Source organism: Pogona vitticeps, chromosome 8 (assembly GCF_051106095.1).
Source record: "Pogona vitticeps strain Pit_001003342236 chromosome 8, PviZW2.1, whole genome shotgun sequence".
NCBI lineage: Eukaryota > Metazoa > Chordata > Lepidosauria > Squamata > Agamidae > Pogona > Pogona vitticeps.
The window spans coordinates 16,054,504-16,071,588 of NC_135790.1; the positions used below are offsets into that span (position 1 = coordinate 16,054,504).

At 44.9% G+C, this 17,085-nt stretch overlaps 1 protein-coding gene across 4 annotated transcripts in view; it reads left to right on the top strand.

Annotated features, from left to right (window-relative positions):
• Positions 1–17,085, top strand: part of ROBO4 (roundabout guidance receptor 4) — a 136,118-nt gene that overhangs the window by 30,078 nt on the left and 88,955 nt on the right. For 2 of the 4 annotated variants that reach the window (XM_072978814.2, XM_078379800.1), the window contains exons 1-2: positions 4,361–7,868; positions 14,979–15,302. In XM_072978814.2, the coding sequence (XP_072834915.2) occupies positions 7,796–7,868; positions 14,979–15,302 (397 nt within the window). In that variant the 5' untranslated portion in view covers positions 4,361–7,795. Of the gene's footprint in view, positions 1–4,360; positions 7,869–14,978; positions 15,303–17,085 lie in introns of those variants that run through there. The other 2 variants (XM_078379799.1, XM_072978813.2) reach the window with 1 other exon arrangement.

A 17,085-nucleotide genomic window follows, 5' to 3' on the forward strand; every position in this document is an offset into this window, starting at 1 on the left:
TGGCCAAATTCGACCACTCTAGGCGGCTTACAATCAACAATAGTAAATATTAAAACCATTACAAATACACGAAAATAGAGATCATAGGAGTACAAAAGAAAAGGTCGTCAGGAATTAACTGTTGGAATTAGCTGTTGGGAAGGCCTGCTTATACATAAATGTTTTTAGTTGTTTTTTAAAAGTGCCCAGCGAGGGGGCCGCACGTATCTCAGGAGGCAAGTTGTTCCATAGGCGAGGAGCCACCGCCGAGAAGGCCCGATTTCTGGTCTTTTCCTTCCGGGCCTCTCTCGGGGTCAGGCTCCTCAGCCTTACCTCCTGGCTTGCGCGGGTGACACGGGTAGATCTTGGTGGGAGGAGGCGTTCCGCCAGATATTGAGGTCCTAAACCGTTTAGGGCTTTATAAGTAAGCATCAGTACTTTGAAGTCGATGCGGAATCGGATGGGCAGCCAATGCAATGCGGCCAGAGTGGGGGAGATATGTTGGTATCTTCTCACTCCACTGAGTAGCCTGGCCGCAGCATTCTGCACCACCTGAAGTTTCCGCAGCAGCCTCAAAGGTAGCCCCACGTAGAGCGCATTACAGTGGTCTAATCTTGAGATTACAAGCGCATGTACCAAAGTAGTGAGGGCCCCCACGTCAAGGTAGGGTCGCAGCTGGGCTATCCGCCTAAGATGGAAAAATGCGGTACGGACCACAGATGCCACCTGGTTTTCCATAGTGAGCGCCGGGTCCAGATGGATACCCAAGCTGCGAACCCCATCGCTGACAGGCAGGGTCACGCCCCCAAAAATGAGGGAATCACCCAAATCCCCAGCTGTGGGAGCGCCCACCCTCAGTACCTCCGTCTTGTCCGGGTTCAGCCTCAGCCCGTTCTCCTGCATCCATTCCCGTACAGTCTCCAGGCAACGCTGAAGGGACAGAACGGCATCTCCTGCAGTTGGAAAAAAGGAGATGTAGAGCTGCGTGTCATCCGCATACTGATGACACAATGCTCCACACCCCCTAATGACCCTCCCCAGCGGCCTCATGTAGATGTTAAACAGCATTGGGGAGATGATCGACCCCTGTGGAACCCCACAATTGAGGCTCCACGGGGCCGAGACATTCTCCCCAAGCTGGACTCTCTGGGGTCGGTCCTCCAAGAAGGAACGGAGCCAGGCAAATGCCCGGCCGCCTATTCCTAACTCGGTGAGCCTCCCCAGGAGGATACCGTGGTCAATGGTATCGAAGGCCGCTGAGGTGTCGAGGAGGACCAGCACAGACATTTTGCCCCTGTCGGCCTCCCTCAACAGGTCATCGCACAGGGCGACCAATGCCGTTTCTGTTCCATGGCGCGGCCTGAATCCCGATTGGAATGGATCCAGGGCATCTGTTTCATCCAGGAACGCCTGAAGCTGATCGGCCACCACCCTCTCAACTACCTTGCTTAAGAAAGAAACATTGGCAACGGGCCTATAATTGCCAATTTCGTCTGCCGCCAAGCTCGGTTTCTTTCTTATGGGCCTAATGAGTGTGTCCTTGAGGGCAGAGGGAAATCTGCCCTCAAGGAAAGACCCATTAATTATTACAGTGGCCCATTCCGTTGTTGAGGACCTGGCTGCCTTGATTAGCCAGGCCGGGCAAGGGTCTAAAGAGGAGGTGGTGGCACGACAGCGGTCAAGCGTCCTGGCCACAGTGTCGGGCGAAACGGGCTGAAAAGAATCAAAAGTCACCGGACAAGACGGAGCGCTGGACATCTCAGCTCGACTCACTGTGTTCAAAAAAGGGGAGAGGTCCCGGCGGATGGCCTCCACTTTAGATTTTAAAAATGCTGCAAATTGGTCCGGTGTAAAACTAGGGGGAGGCCTATCTCCCGGGCCAACTCCGGATAGGTCACGTACTATACGGAATAATTCCGCCTGCTGATTGGACGCCTCGCTTATCCGGTTAGCGAGGTATGTTCGATTGGCAGCCTTTACCTTGGCCTGGTAAAGGTTAGTAGCAACCTTAACAGCTATACGATTAAAAACCGTCGGGTCCTTTCTCCATTTGCGCTCTAGCCGTCTCCTGGCCCGCTTCGACGTCCGGAGATCCTGGGTAAACCAGGGCGCCGGGCGATCTCTGCGGCGGAGAGGGCGTTTAGGTGCGATCATGTCAACGGCACTAGTCGCGGCAGTGGACCAAGCCTCGACCAGAGCCTCGACAGGAGCGCCAGCCAGGTCAGCCGTAATCCCTCTCATGGCATCCTGGAATCCAGTCGGATCCAGTAGCCTTCGAGGGCGGACCATAACAATAGGTCCGGGCTCCCTGCGAGGGGGGAGAGCCATCTTGGTGGTACATCTTATTAGGTGGTGATCCGACCATGACAAGGGTACCGACTCAAGGTCAGTCACCATCGGACCACTCTCGCTCCCATTGGTAGAAAAGACCAGGTCTAGTGTATGGCCGCCCACGTGTGTAGGGCCGTTAACATGCTGGGACATGTTCAAGAAGGCCATGGTCTCCAAGAACTCAAGAGCTGGACCAGAAGACTCTGCCCCCGCACGCACTTTGAAGTCCCCCAGTACCAATAGCCTTGGGGAGCCCAACAGTGCCGCGGAGACAAAGTCCACCAGCTCCGGTAGGGAGGTGGCTGGGTCGCGGGGAGCACGGTAACCCAGCAAGATCCCAATACCGTCCCTAGCCCCAATCCACACGTGGAGAGCCTCAAGACCCGGTCTTACCACCGAGGAGCGCCTAATTACCTCTAAGGTGGACTTATAAACAATGGCAACTCCCCCCCCGTCCCTCCAGTCTACCCTGGTGTTGAACAGCATAACCGGGCGGACAGATGAGAGCTAGGGGGGGACCCCCCTCTCCGCCAATCCATGTTTCGGTTATACAGGCCAGGTCTGCATCTTCCTCCTGAATGAGGTCATAAATCAGTTGGGTTTTATTAGATACAGACCTGGCGTTCAACAACACCAGGCGCAGAGTGGAGGGCTGGCTGGTCTGGCTACCTCGATACTGGGGGTTGATCTCCGTCTCAGAACAAGGAACAGCCTTTAAACATCTGTTCGTAGTTCTTCTGACACGTGTAGGGATGGAGTCAACGCCATATCGCCCTCTACCCGTTATCACAGGGATGTTTTGTGGCCCCTCGCTGGGAAGGCAGGCCCCCCATTCCATGACGAAGGGGAGAAAAGAAAAAAGAGAGAAAAAGAGAGAGAGAAAAATAATAAATTAAATAAAAAGAAAAAAAAAAGAAACTAATAACTTAATACAAATATACTAAAAAAAAATATATACAATACAATACTAAAATAAATTTAACAATAAAGAACATATAAACCAACAATATGAAACTTAATAATAAATAAAATTAAATAGTCAGTAAAAGAAAAAAAAATATTAATAACAGAGGATCATAATAGTTGTCCATATGTTCAAGTTTTTCAATCTTCCAACCTGTGGTCTTATCGTTGGTCTCGTTGGTGGAGCTAATTTATTGTTCTTATGCATGGGGTGAGACTTGCAGTTTTTAAGTATTAGTTCTGGGCCCAGATTGATGATGTTTCCAGGCCTGGACTGAAGCACCAGTAGCGCCAGAAGCCAAGGTGGTAAAAGTTTAGTCCCTGCCGTTCCCAGCTCTTGGAAGTCAGTCTGGTGAGCGCCTTTGTTAAGAATAAAATAACGAGCAAAGAGGCCAGGTACAAGAAAGGGAGCCGCCAACATGGCGCCGGTTCGCAAAAGCCCCAGCGATCCAGCGGACCCGCCAGTTCTCCCTGGTCCCCAGGACAACGCCACACACTCCCAATTCCGGCCGGCTCCGATCCCCCTTCTCCTCCACTCCTCTGGGATCCCGCCGGCCTCCGATCGCTCACAGGGGCTCCACCAAATCCCCGGGGCCAAGCAAAACCAGTCAGGAACCTCCGGCCGCGGCAGACCCCGCACCCCAAAGCTCAAACCGCACTGGCCTCCGTCTGCTCCGCCGTGCCTCGCTCGCTCCAGCCGCTCCCCAAATTGGATCCACCCGCTAGAAACGGGAGGGGCTCCCGGCTCCCGAACAGCCCAGCGACCGGTCGGTGGTAATCCGCTGCGGCTCGGTACCCCACTCCTCGCGTCTCGAGCCGCAACCGCCTCGCGTCCGGGATTCAAGCAGGCGCACCCCCACGCTCCACGCTCCACACTTCTCCCCGCTAGCGCAGCGTCGGGGGACACTAGACAGAGACCAAAGCAAGCAGGGGGGAGAGGAGATGGACAAGAGAGAAAAAAAGGGGAGAGAAAATAGGAAAGAAAAAGAGAAAGTCCCAAGAGGCAAGCTGGGTCGGCAAGAGAAACGCTAGTCGACCGGCACCAGCGCCATCTTGGAGACATACCATAATAATTGTTTATATATCAATTTTATTGTAGTATTTATGTTGTTAGCCGCCTAGAGTGGTCCTGACCCGACCAGACAGGTGGGATATTAAATAAATAAATAAATAAATAAATAAATAAATAAATAAATAAATAAATAAATAAATAAATAAATAAATAAATAAATAAATAAAATGATCCCACCATTCCTATGTTGTCACAGAGGTCTCTCAGAACCTGTTTCCTGTTCACCCAGTATCAGACAGACCATGCAGTGACTGCAATAACAATCACTTCTGATCTTTGTCCAGTGTCACCCCAGGCTTCTTTGACTCTGGCCTTTTGTGTCCCAATCCGCTTCTCTTCAATCACATTTGGTTTGTTTGTTTGTTTAGAATTATAATTCATGGCACGTCCTGCTGCTTCCTGTTCTTGCCTAGTCAAATGTTCTTTATAAATACTGACTATTTGCAGAGGCTTTATATTACAACTCAATGCTCTATCTGTAAGCGCCAATATACCTGCACCTAAGATTTGTTAAAACCACACAAAACAAGATTTATGCTTCACAAAATGATAGTGGAGGGGAAGATTTGGACAAGTGATTTGTGGCCATTACTCCCATGTGTCACAAGGCTCTTTGACTGAAGAGCATTCTGCATGGTTTGGTGTGCTGTGTGCGTCTCTTTGTGTCGAGATGTGATCATCTGTTGTTTTCCAAATGCCATCATGAGCTAAACATTCCTGTGGCTGAGACTTTTGGCACACAGATTGTGCCACAGTTATTGAAAATACGTTTGCACATATCAATGAAAATAGAGTGTTGGAATCAGAACACTGCGCCTTCTGCTGTTTGATACACTGATGGCAAAGTCATGTTTTGAATGTGGATCCTTAAGTAGCCAAAGTGGCACCAGCCGTGCATAAAAGGGAAGGGTTAGGAAACTTTGGAGAACCACATGGTTTGCAGAAATGCATTTATTACATGTATTACCCCTTTTTAATCAGAACTTTCCATTTTAAGAAACAATAATACACATAGTTGATGACAAACACGACTAAACTAAACAATAAAAACCACCTAGATCATCATGGTAATCAAGAAAAATTAAAGCAGCTCAAAAGGCCTTTATGAAGAAATGTCTTCAGGTCCTGCATAAAAATAATACTACAAATCTTTAGAGGGGGAAGAAGAAAATCTTAAGTTTCGAAGACCTCAGACCAGCCCCATGAACATTGTGCTTGCTCAGTGGGGTCACTTTAAGGGTTCCCTTTCTCTTTTTTTGGGGGGGGGCTTTTAAAATATTTGTCAGACATCCCAAGGTCTCCCTCATCAGAAAACAATCCATCCCAAAGTTCAGTACACTAGGCTGGATAGTACAGAACATCAGCTTATTTATATACACACAGACTCAGACAGACAGACAACTTCCCAAGGTCCGAGTTGCAGCTCAAACAATGGTGACGAAGGGGAGATGTAGGTGATGGATTCAGTGCTGTAATTATTTCTTCTATTATTTTCACATAATGAATTAAAACAAAGCAAAGCGTGCTGCTTATATACCGCCCCATAGTGCTTCAAGCACTCTCTGGGTGGTTTACAAGTTAATTATGCAGGCTACACATTGCCCCCCCCCCCCCCCAGCGAGCTGGGTACTCATTTTACTGACCTCAGAAGGATAGAAGCCCGAGTCAACCCTGAGCTGGCTACCTGGGATTGAATCCCGGGTCGTGAGCACCATTTTGGCTGCAGGACAGCAGTTTAACCACTACGCCATGGGGCTGATTTGGGGGGACACTGAGTGCTGTTTGCACCAGGTTCCAAAATTCCTAGTTATGGCTCTGACAGAAAATTATGAGAACCGCTGTGTTAAACAGTGCATGTGGCAGAAAATCAGGGCAGTCTTTCCTCCTGATCTAATAGCTTTCCAGCTTCTCAGCAAATCAAGCAAAGGGCTCCATTTTATGACCAGTTTGAATAGCATCAATTCCACTCCTTCTGGGTACTAGTGTCATGTGACTCTTATTTATTTATTTGAAATATCTTTACCCCACCTTTCTCCTTAAAAAATCAGTAGGGCAAATGTATTAGAAACAATTTAAAGTCTCAGTAGCCTGGATTGAACTGGTTGTTCGCAGTAAAGTAGACACATTGAATCAATGGGGTTTACATAAAACGTCACTCATCAGTCAGTAATTAAGTCAATCTATGTACTGTGCTTGGGGCTAGAAGTTAGACGTATGCCATTGATTTCAATGGGTCTGGGTTAAGCATGACTATGTCTGGGTCACATACCAATCAGTGTGTCAACAGTGCATGCTTGACACATGCAGCTTACATATCTGCTGTACTTTTCGTGTGTGTGTGTGTGTTAAAAGTTTACTGTCTTACATTTTAGGAATTTAACTTCTCAATTTCACTATAATCAAAAAGAAAAAGAGAGACAGAAGAAAAAGAAAGAAAAAGAAAAGAGTTTTGGGACACCATAAAGATTATCATAAAAGCAGCCCATTTATCATGGACAGCAGCCCATTTAATCAGATGTGTATTGTGGATTACAATCCATGAAAGCTCATGTCAAATAAAAATTGTTAGCCTTTGAGGTACCTAAACTTGCTAATGTTTCAGCAGGACTGCAAATATTCCTTGGAATTTGGCCTGTACAAAACTTGGAAATTTGGGGAAATGTATTGGTTGGAAAGTGAAATGTGAATTGTCACTTAAAAAATTATGAATTGAAGCATGGTTATATTTTGATCACCTTTCAAAAATTATTCAATTTAGCCTGAAAACCAGATTGTCACAACTTTCTCGTTTTATAGGCTCATCACATCATATTATGAATCCTTTCTTTGTAAAAAAGGAATCCAGGCTGCCCCTCTTCTCCCCACTGTAGGCTTCTATAGCTTGGTCATTTCTTTTGTACGTTTTGTGCTTTGTTTGCAAACAATATAGTGTTTCGCTCATAATCTTTTGTCTTGGAAAAGCCTTCAAATATTCCTGAGCATGATTTAGGTATGTGAGGGCGTGGATGAATCATGTATAACTGAAAGAAAGGAATCAAGGAGGAAGTGAAGAACAGGAAAAAAAAACATTCTGTTGAAAGGGGTCTTGTTTGTCTGGAGGAAGGGACAGATTTCAACTTTCCTGTAAAACAGGAAAAAGCTAAGAAGGGACTGCGAGTTTGTTTTTGGTAGTACTACTGGTAGATTACATACTGAAGCTGGAGGGGAGGAAGCCACTAAAATTCACACCCACCACTTCCTGTATCCTGCGAATACCGCAGGAAAAGAATGCGCTACTACCAAATGGGTTGCAAATAGTGTAATGAAAACGGAGCTAAGAAGTGTAGTGTCTTCTGGAGCAGAGATGGGCAATCTCCTTTGCTAATAACAAATAGCCGAAAAAGGAGGAAGTGAGTGGCATCTAGTCAATCTTCTTGAGTCCCAAGAAGTTATTTCAGTATTGAGATAACCATGTCTGGAGAAAGGATAATCCATGTCGTGATGCAACGGCTCTTGATCTGGACAGCATTTCTGTTAATGGAAGGTGAGTGATCCACGGTTCAGATTAGAGGAATTTCTTGTAGAAGCTGTCAACTGCCTCTGTGCAGATTCCACCTCTTCCACTCAGTAGGAAGAAAGGAATCTTTGGGTCAGGCTAAATGTTTTAGGATGGTAACCCACATTGAGAAGAGAGAATCCCTTAAAGGTCTTGATTGTGTGTTATTGTTGTTGCAGGAGTGTTTTTCATTTTTATTGGTTTGCAAATTAACTTGCTTTGTTTAATGAGCATTTTTGGGTCATCAGCCCATTTGTCAGTCATGAAAGACGGCTAAATCACAGTCAACCCAACTCAACTGCAAGATATAATTTGTCTCTTTAGCTACCGTCCAAAACCTATTAAATTTGAAAGTAAAATAATAATAATGTAACATAAGAATCTTAGAACTATAGAGCTGGAAAAGACCCTATGGATTCTCGAGTCCAGCCCAATATGACTTATGTCAAACTATGGTTAAAACCAGAGCTTCAAAAATTTATTTTGGGGGGCAATAGCTCCTGGAGTCCCCCATCCAAAATAGTCCAAAAAACGTAACTTGCTAATCTCTAGTTGCTCTGCAGAGTAAGTTCTATTGAAATGATAGTGATTTGCTTCAGAGTAAACATATTTAGGATTGCCTTGTTATTCTAACCCGAAACAGTTAGGACTTGGAGTGCCTGCTTTGTTTTCGCTGCTTTGCTTATTTGTTAATCGGGGGTGGGTTAAAATCCCTAATTTCTTAGTATCATGATGTGCTGCCACTAGAGTGAACAGAAAATGTGAAATGCTTTACAAAACTCCTGGGATCCTGTACACAATGGCCCATTCTTTCGATTTCCTGCGTTTTCACAAATATTTTCCAAATATGGAAAATCAGGACATTCCAGAAATGTTCCTGCCAGGTGCAACCTACTTGTCTCCTTTTGTGCGGCCTTTCATGTGGTTGATAAATACGTAATGGACGGGGAAGCAGGATGGATGGAGAGGCAGACTGCATTTCTGTGCTGGGTGGGCAGAGGAAAGATGCCTTGGTATCACGTCCTTTTAGGGTCCTGTAACAGGAGCCAAGCTGGGAAGTGACTTGACTTTTGGGTTCCTGTTGGGAAGGCAGCATCTAGTAGCGCTGTGGACTGCTGAGACTGCAGCAGTTTCCAGGCAGGGAAGGGGAATGGATACCAAGACCAAACAAGAAACATGGGTGCTGTTATGTGCTGTCAAGTTGCCTCCAACTTATAGCAACCCTTGGAAAGAGAGAGCCCCAGACTGTCCTGTCCTCAACAGCCCCACACAGCTTACAAGCTTTGTCTGACACAAACAAATATGACCGTGAGTTCCATCCACCCCAGTGCTCTACCTCTACCTTGATCTTCTTGTTCAGAAGATGGAGGGGAGGTATGATAGCACGCTTCAAATACTTGAAAGAAAGTCATGCAAAGGAGGGGCAGAATTTCTTCTCCATCATTCCACAATACAGGGCAAATAATAACCGGGCTCAAGTTACAGAAGGCCAGATTTTGCCTGAATATCAGGAAAAACTTCCTAACTATTAGAGCAATAGATCTGTGAAGATTCTCTGCCATCCAGGTGAGGTTATCTGGAAGCGGCGTCATGACAACTGGACTTCTTTCTTATTAGGTAGTAGCTTCTTTAGTCTGATGAGTAGCGAAACGTTTCAACCTAATAAGAGAGAAATCCAGTTGCCATGATTCACCTTCCAGATAACTATTAGAGCAGTACAATAATGGAACTACTTACCTTTTTACTGCTTATTTGTTTGTTTAATATATGTTTTAGCCTGCTGTTAAACAACTGCCCAGAATAGTGCTTTTGCACTAATGCAGTGGTGTATAATTTAAATTAAATTAAATTAAATTAAATCACATACATACATACATACATACATACATACATACATACATACATACATGCATGCATGCATGCATGCATGCATGCATGCATATACAGACAGACAGACAGACAGACTTGGGAAGTGATGAGGTGGTAGGTAATCTAACAATGGAGGCATTCAAGAGAAAATTGGACAACTGTATGTCAGATTTGATCTGGATTTCTGCATTGAGCAGGTGGATGGAGTTGATGGCCTTGTAGGCTCCTTCCAATGCCATTATTTTATGATTCTATATTCCACCCAGATGCAATTAAACCCACTGCCCTCAATAATGCTGTGATTCATCTAGGGCAGAGGTGTTGAAGCTAGAGGGTAAATTTTGCTGCCAGGGTTGCCTTGAAAAATGCATCTGCGCGGCATTATTTCAAAACATGTGGACATCACAAGTTCATGTCCCATTATGGAATAAACAAAAATACCCCTTCCCTGTGCTAAAGGAAGGCCTTTAAACTTGCTTTGGAAGGCAATCCAGACTTCTAGAGATTTCCAGGAGTCTTCGTTTTGTGCCAGTTTTTCTTCTTGTTGGTTTGTGTGTGATTCATTGGTGGAAAAAGAGCCTTGAGGGGCTGTTTGATTTCCATCCTTGACAAAGATATATGAGTCTCCAGTGGTGTGTAATAGGGAGGAAGTAAGTAGGCAACACTGGCACCAGATTAGAAGTTTCCCCCACCAAATGCCCTCTGGTGGATCCTCTCACGTGCTGGTGTAGGAAAGGGGACTTCCTGAAAGGTGGGCTGTGATTGACACCAATCCGCTGTGAGTGGCTCAGTCATTTAAGTTTTCCATAATGCATTGTGGGTAATTCTAAGCAGCCCATGCTGTTTTAACTTTAATTGTGGCTTGATCACAGCCCAGAGATAAATAATATTACCATGGTCAGCTTTTTCTCTGTGTTGGATCACATGAAAGAAGAGAAAAAGAGAATGAGAGAAATGGGGTGTCAACGCTGTGCAGAGCTAGAACTACTGTACTATGTTGACCTACAGGGCAATCAGGACTGTCTCCCACCCCCTGTCACTTGATGCATAAGAGTGAGCCCCCCAAAAAGGAGGAGGAGAATGTGGTATACCCCTCCAAAATGAAGCAGAAGGCTTATGCTTTAAAAAAAAAGTGGGGATCAGGAGGTGTTGCAGGTGTTTATATTCCTAACATTCATCAGGAGATTTATCTCTCGATGGCAGAGCATATGCTCTTGTTAAAGCCCTGATGGTGTGTAATGTTGCACACTCTGCTTATTTGGGGTTCTGGTTTTAGTCACCATTGAATCCAGGCTACCTTCAACTGTCTGGGCCATTGGTTGAGTTTCCTTCTCCATGTGTCAATGGCCCATGCTGCTCCTGAAGGGGTACCTATGGATACCGCAGGGAAAGCTGACACCCTGCATTTTAAGGATTGGTTTCTCCTGCTGCAGTTTTGCCCTGCACTGGCTGGTGAAACAGGCTGTGTTAGTAAACTGACCAGAAGAACACTTTGCTTTTTATGCAGAAGGAATGTAGCATAAAGACTATAGGTGAAAACAAAACAGAACAAGTCCAGACCTTTAAGTACCTAGGAGTGCATTTTGATGAGAAAAACTTCTGGAAATCCCAGATACAGAGCACGAAAATATCGGCTCAGAAATCTAGCCATGCTCTGGTCAAATTTTTCCATCTCAAAGGTGGTAAACTTGTAACACCAGCTATAAAAGTTTTTTTCAGGGAGGGTCATCTCTCAAATGCTCTATGGAATTGAGATCTGGGGTGTAAATCAGAACAACCTACACCATCTTGAAGTAGGACAGAACAAATTTCTGAGACACATCCTCGCGGTACCCCAGCAGCTTTTCTCAGAACAGAGACAGGTATGGTGTCCATTAAAGCTAGCTTTACTCTGTTATTGTAAGAGGGTGATGGATATGCCCGACCACCGTCTACCTAAACGTTGCATGGTAGAGCAATGGAAGAGTGGCGGCTGGGCAACCTCAGTTCAAGCCCTACTAAAATCTATATCCCTCTCTACAGATATTTTTGTTTTTTCTGGTGTTAAAAGAATGTTGAGGGCCTGGCTCTACAAATTGGATAATGACCAGGACTTATCCTCAATCCACTCTTCAAATTTCTCTCAGTGGTACCATCTGTTGAAAACAAACCACTCAAGGGCGCAATATTTACAAACACTTACTTTTCCCTCCTTGAGAACCGCATTCACAGAACTCCGTTATCAAACCATGCCAACTGCTGTCTTAGACGGCAGGTACATGAATGTACCTAAGCATCTGAGGCTGTGTATTTGCGGAGCAGGTGAGGTAGAGGATGTTGTCCACTATTTACTTAACTGCCAGCTCTATCAAAACTCCAGAAAAAATTTCCTGGGTAACATTTTGGCTGCTCTACAGGACGAAAGCCCTCAGACAAAGGTGGTCAGGTTGCTTTTGGATTGTGACCCATATATCACTTACAGAACAGCACTGTTAGCAAAAGCGGCCAGAAACATTTGTGCTAATTCCCTGAGAGCCATTGCAATCAATTGTGCTGGAGACTCCCAGATATGAACAGCCTCTTATTATTTTATATCTCCGTGATTTTATTCTGATTTTATTCGATTATATTTGTATTTTAAACCATTGTGACGGCTTTTAGCTAATACAATAAACTTAAACTTGGAATAAAGATGCTTGTTTAAGAAGGCTTTGGGATTAAAATTAGCAAGAGGAATTTTTTTAAGGGAAGATCCAGAAAGTAGAGACTACCAGTGGGAAACAGAGATGGTTGGAAGGTCTAAAGTCTGGAGGAGCACCTGGAGATCCACCAGCCTGCGGATTCCATTCATTGTGACCAAAGGCCCATGACTTTTTGTCCTCCCTGAGAAGACAATGTCCGGAAGTTTTGCACAGGACATGCCGAAGGAATTACCATCTGTTTCAGCAATAATAATGAGCTGGATTCTCAAGGGATGGGGTGTTGAGCAGGAGAATACCATTATATTCAGCCTTAGTTGTTGGAGTTGGTGGCTTTTACCATCTCTTATTTAAGTCTAGAATTTGTTTGTCTGCTCTGAAATCTGAATCTCATATTCAACAGGAAAAGGGAGAAAGGAAAAACAACAGCAGTGTTGTTAACAGATATGAGGCCACGGACATTGAATTATAATAATAACCATTATTTTGCACTTTAAGGATGTCAAGGAACAGCCAGTAGCTGAAATCCTGTTGCTTAGCATAGTAAATACAGGCCCAGTGGGGATTCAGTGAGTCAACTCCTCTGTAAGCTGTGCTGATTCAAATGGGCCTGCTCTCATTGCAACTTATTAAGATAAAGTAAATCACAACTAGTAGTCCCATTTGAACCAACAGAACTTACAAAGAAGTTGACCCACTTGTGGCATGGTTGAGTTTTAGCTACTTTCCAGCAACTGAAGGAAATCACGAAACAGCCTGACCAAGTCGGCACCTAATCCCGATTCAATGCACAACTACCTCTTTTTTAGAGCTGGACTAGAATGATTTCTGTATGCATGAAAGGGTCACTTTAATAGAGATCACACCTTTCAAAACTACCCTTCCCAGGGCGAGCCAAAGCATTCTAATCACGACCTAACTCTGACAATGGCCAGGGTGCCAGCTGAAGTCTTCAGGAATTTCTATGCTTCTCTTGGTCTGTAGGTGAGGAGATAAATCTCAAGGGTGAAGAAGATAGTTTGAATTTTGTGTCTGAAGCAGACATCCATTTTTACCCATTTCCAATTGGCACCAGGGCTCACTGGCTCAGTTTGAAGGTCTTTGTATGTGTTGCTCCCAATGGCATCATTGGCCCAAGTGCATGGGCCCACCAGTTCTCTCCCCAGTCCCCTCCATTTGCTCCTGGCTCTTGGAAATGCTGATATTGGGCATTTGGAGCAAGGCAAGGTGTGGAGTTCCAGTATCGTGACTTATAAGCCTTCTTGTTCCAGAAGTCCTTACAACAGGGTGGAGGGGGGGTAGACCTCACCACAACCCTCAGCTGCCTCGCCTCTTTGACATCACAATGTCCTACACCCAGTCTCAAAAGTTTGGGGCTTGAAATCTCTGAGATGCTGCAGACTTGAATACCTTTCTGACCATTTTTATGTGCAATGATAAGTCAGAATCCTTTCCAGAGAAAGAAACCAAAAATATGGATTATTCTTCTGGCTTGTGAAGGGAAAGGCAAGTCAGAGTGCTGCATGTAGACATTGTAATACGAAGATCATGGATAGAAAGTCCTTGGCTTATTTTAGCCACTTCTCTTCACAGAGGGAACAACTGGGTAGCATGAACTAGCATGCTGCATCCTCTAACAAACAAGAATTTGAAAGAATTCGGACTTATCATGACTTCTGAATACAGTGGTGCCTCGCTTAATGATTTTAATTGGTTCCAAAAAAATCATCGCTATGGGAAAACATCACTAAGCGAAATGCGGTTTCCCATTGAAATGCATTGAAAACCGGATAATCCATTCCAATAGGAATGGATTGCCGTCCTTAAGCGAAAATCGCCATAGGAAACATCGCTAAGCGAAATGCGGTTCCCCAATTGAAACGCATTGAAACCCATTCAATGCATCTCAATGGGGGAAAAAAATTCAACAACAAATTTAAAAAGAGTCAGAACAAAGTCAAATTTGGTTAACAAAGGATTTATTAAGTGCACTTTATGATTTCAAACATTTTACACAGTAAACTTTAACTTTATAACAATTAAAAAACAGCAAACATGAGGCTGTTTAAACCATTGTTAAGCGAAACAGGGGACCCAAAAACCTAATCGTTATGTGGAGCATGGTCCCAACATCGCTAAGCGGAAATCGCCCATAGGAAACATAGTTAAATGGAGCGCAAAAATGCTCCAAAAAAGTCATCGCTAAGCGAATTCATCGTTAAACAAAGCGCTTGTTAAGCGAGGCACCACTGTATGCACATTATCTAGCAGTACCTGCAGTTCTGCAACAATGCTGTACCCCTATCATTTTTCTCTGGACTCAAGGCTGCATGCACAATCTCCTAAACATTATTTTCATAACAACCCTGAGAGGTAGGCTGTGCAAGCAGTGATAGGCTGAGGATTATCTCAGTAAATTTTTGTGGCCTTGGTAGAACGTTGAATCTATCAAGTCTAGCAATCCTGGCACCACAGCAGATCAAAAAATGAAAGGAACTGATGGTAAAAAAAATTGGTATTTCTGTTTTTCTCTTCCTCTGTTATCCCCCAGGTTCAAAGTCTCGCTCAGAAGAATTTGTCCCCCAGATCCTTGATCATCCTTCTGACCTTGTGGTTCGCTGGGACCAACCTGCTACCTTGAACTGCCGCGCCACTGGGAACCCGGCACCCACAATTGAATGGTACCGGAATGGAGAATATGTGAAAACAAACAAAGACGATGCAACCTCACAGCCGACCCTACTGATGGATGGGTCCCTCTTCTTCCTCCGTCTCAGCCAGAAGAAGGGGAAATCGGATGAAGGGGTGTACAACTGCGTGGCCAGAAACCATCTTGGCGCAGCCATTAGCAAGAATGCTTCTCTTTATGTAGAAGGTGAGGCACTCAGATGTTTGGCAGGTAGCTTTGTTTGCAGCAGGACACAGCCATTTGAGGGAGAGCGGGTTGCTAAGGAAGAACTTGTTCCCCTGTCTAACAATGGAAATCCTTGCTTGTTTCCATTCCACGTGCAAGAATGAGGATCATATTTCCCCCCCTCTTTGCCTGCGGTAGTCTGACAATGGCAGGCAGTCACAGACTGTTAGGATTTTTGTGTCCAGGTCAGTGAAAAGTGCAAGAATGTTTTTTGTACAAATAACACAAATAAAATGCACATTGCAAAGGGGTAGGAAAGCAGTTGCTTTGTTTGGTGGACTTTTAAGAATTAAAAGCATTGGATGGGTCTTTTGTATCTTTTTACTCTGGCTGTGAATGTGTTTTGCTTCTCCAAAGGAAAGGACTCTAGTTTTGCACAGAGACTTTTTACACAGATAGTTGGTCGCACAAATTGCTTTTCCAGAGGTGATGAATCTTCTGGGAATGGAACATTCCTTGTCGAGGTGCCTCATCATGTTAAGACAGCCTAAAATAATGAGAGTAATGACTTCCTTGAGTATGTTCATATCTTTATCTTAAACCTTCTGAAAGGGGGAGGTGGTGAAATCTTTCCCTTTCTCTGGAGGCAAAGAGCTCAAATTCTTCAATTATGGATGGGCAAATCTGTCAAGTTCTGCTTTATTTACTTTTAAAGAAAATCTCAAATTCTTGTCATTAGCTTCGTGAATAAATGGGTGACTAATTAAAATAGAACCAAACAAAATTTGCAACAATCTCCACTGGAAAAATTCAATAGCTACAGTGGTTTTCATTAAGAAGAGAATCATTCTCTACCTGGCTGCCATGTAGTAGTTGAAGATGAGAAGCCTGCCAGGAAAGAGCTGGTAAACCTGAATCTGTAACCCAAATATATTAAAAGACACATGGGGTCAAAGCTCACCTTTTAAAGTAAGGTGTTCAAAGCCTTCCAGGTGAAGATATGCCCCGGTGAAGATCTTTTTAGAGCTAAATAATATGGAATGGAATGTTCGGAAAGGTCATACAGCAGGGGTGTCCAACCTTTCACCTTCCCTGGGCCACATTAGAAGATGAAAATTTGGTTTGGACCGCACATAAATTTGGTTTGGGCCGCGGGGGGGGGGTAGCCCTAGCTGTCCTCCGCAGCCCCACTCCAAGTGTGCTTACCGGCAGCTGCAATCTCAGATAGCAGAGGCTGCCAGCTTCTACTCCGGTGGCCTTATGGGGCCAGGAGGGGGTCCACCTATTGACGGGGATGGCACAGTGCAGTCACACAGCCCCCCTCTCCCCTCCCCTCCCACTCCTTCCCTCTCTCCCCCCCCCCCACTGTTGTGACGTGCCCTGGCCGCATTCCGGCTGCAAGCGCCGGCAGTGTAACTTGAAACTTTGGAATTTCTTTAAAAATAAAAAATTGCACTGGGCCACATTACGAGCCGACCTGGGCCGCATGTGGCCCTCGGGCCGCAGGTTGGACAAGCCTGCCATACAGTCATAGACCTTTAAGAGCATTGAAAAGTTCCTTTTTTGGACTGTACCTCCCATAATCCCCCAGGGTATTGCACTGTTTGCACATAAATAGTGCAGGCACCTTTGCAAACAGTTTCCTGTGAATAGAAGTCAGTTGTATGCTCCAGGCAAAAAACCATGTTTTCAATGTTGCAACCTTGACCCATGATAAATGACTTCACCTATTGCATGCTCCCACAGAAAGGCTTGTTTCTCCCAAGCAGTAGGTCAAAGCACTGACCTCCACGTTTTTTTGCCT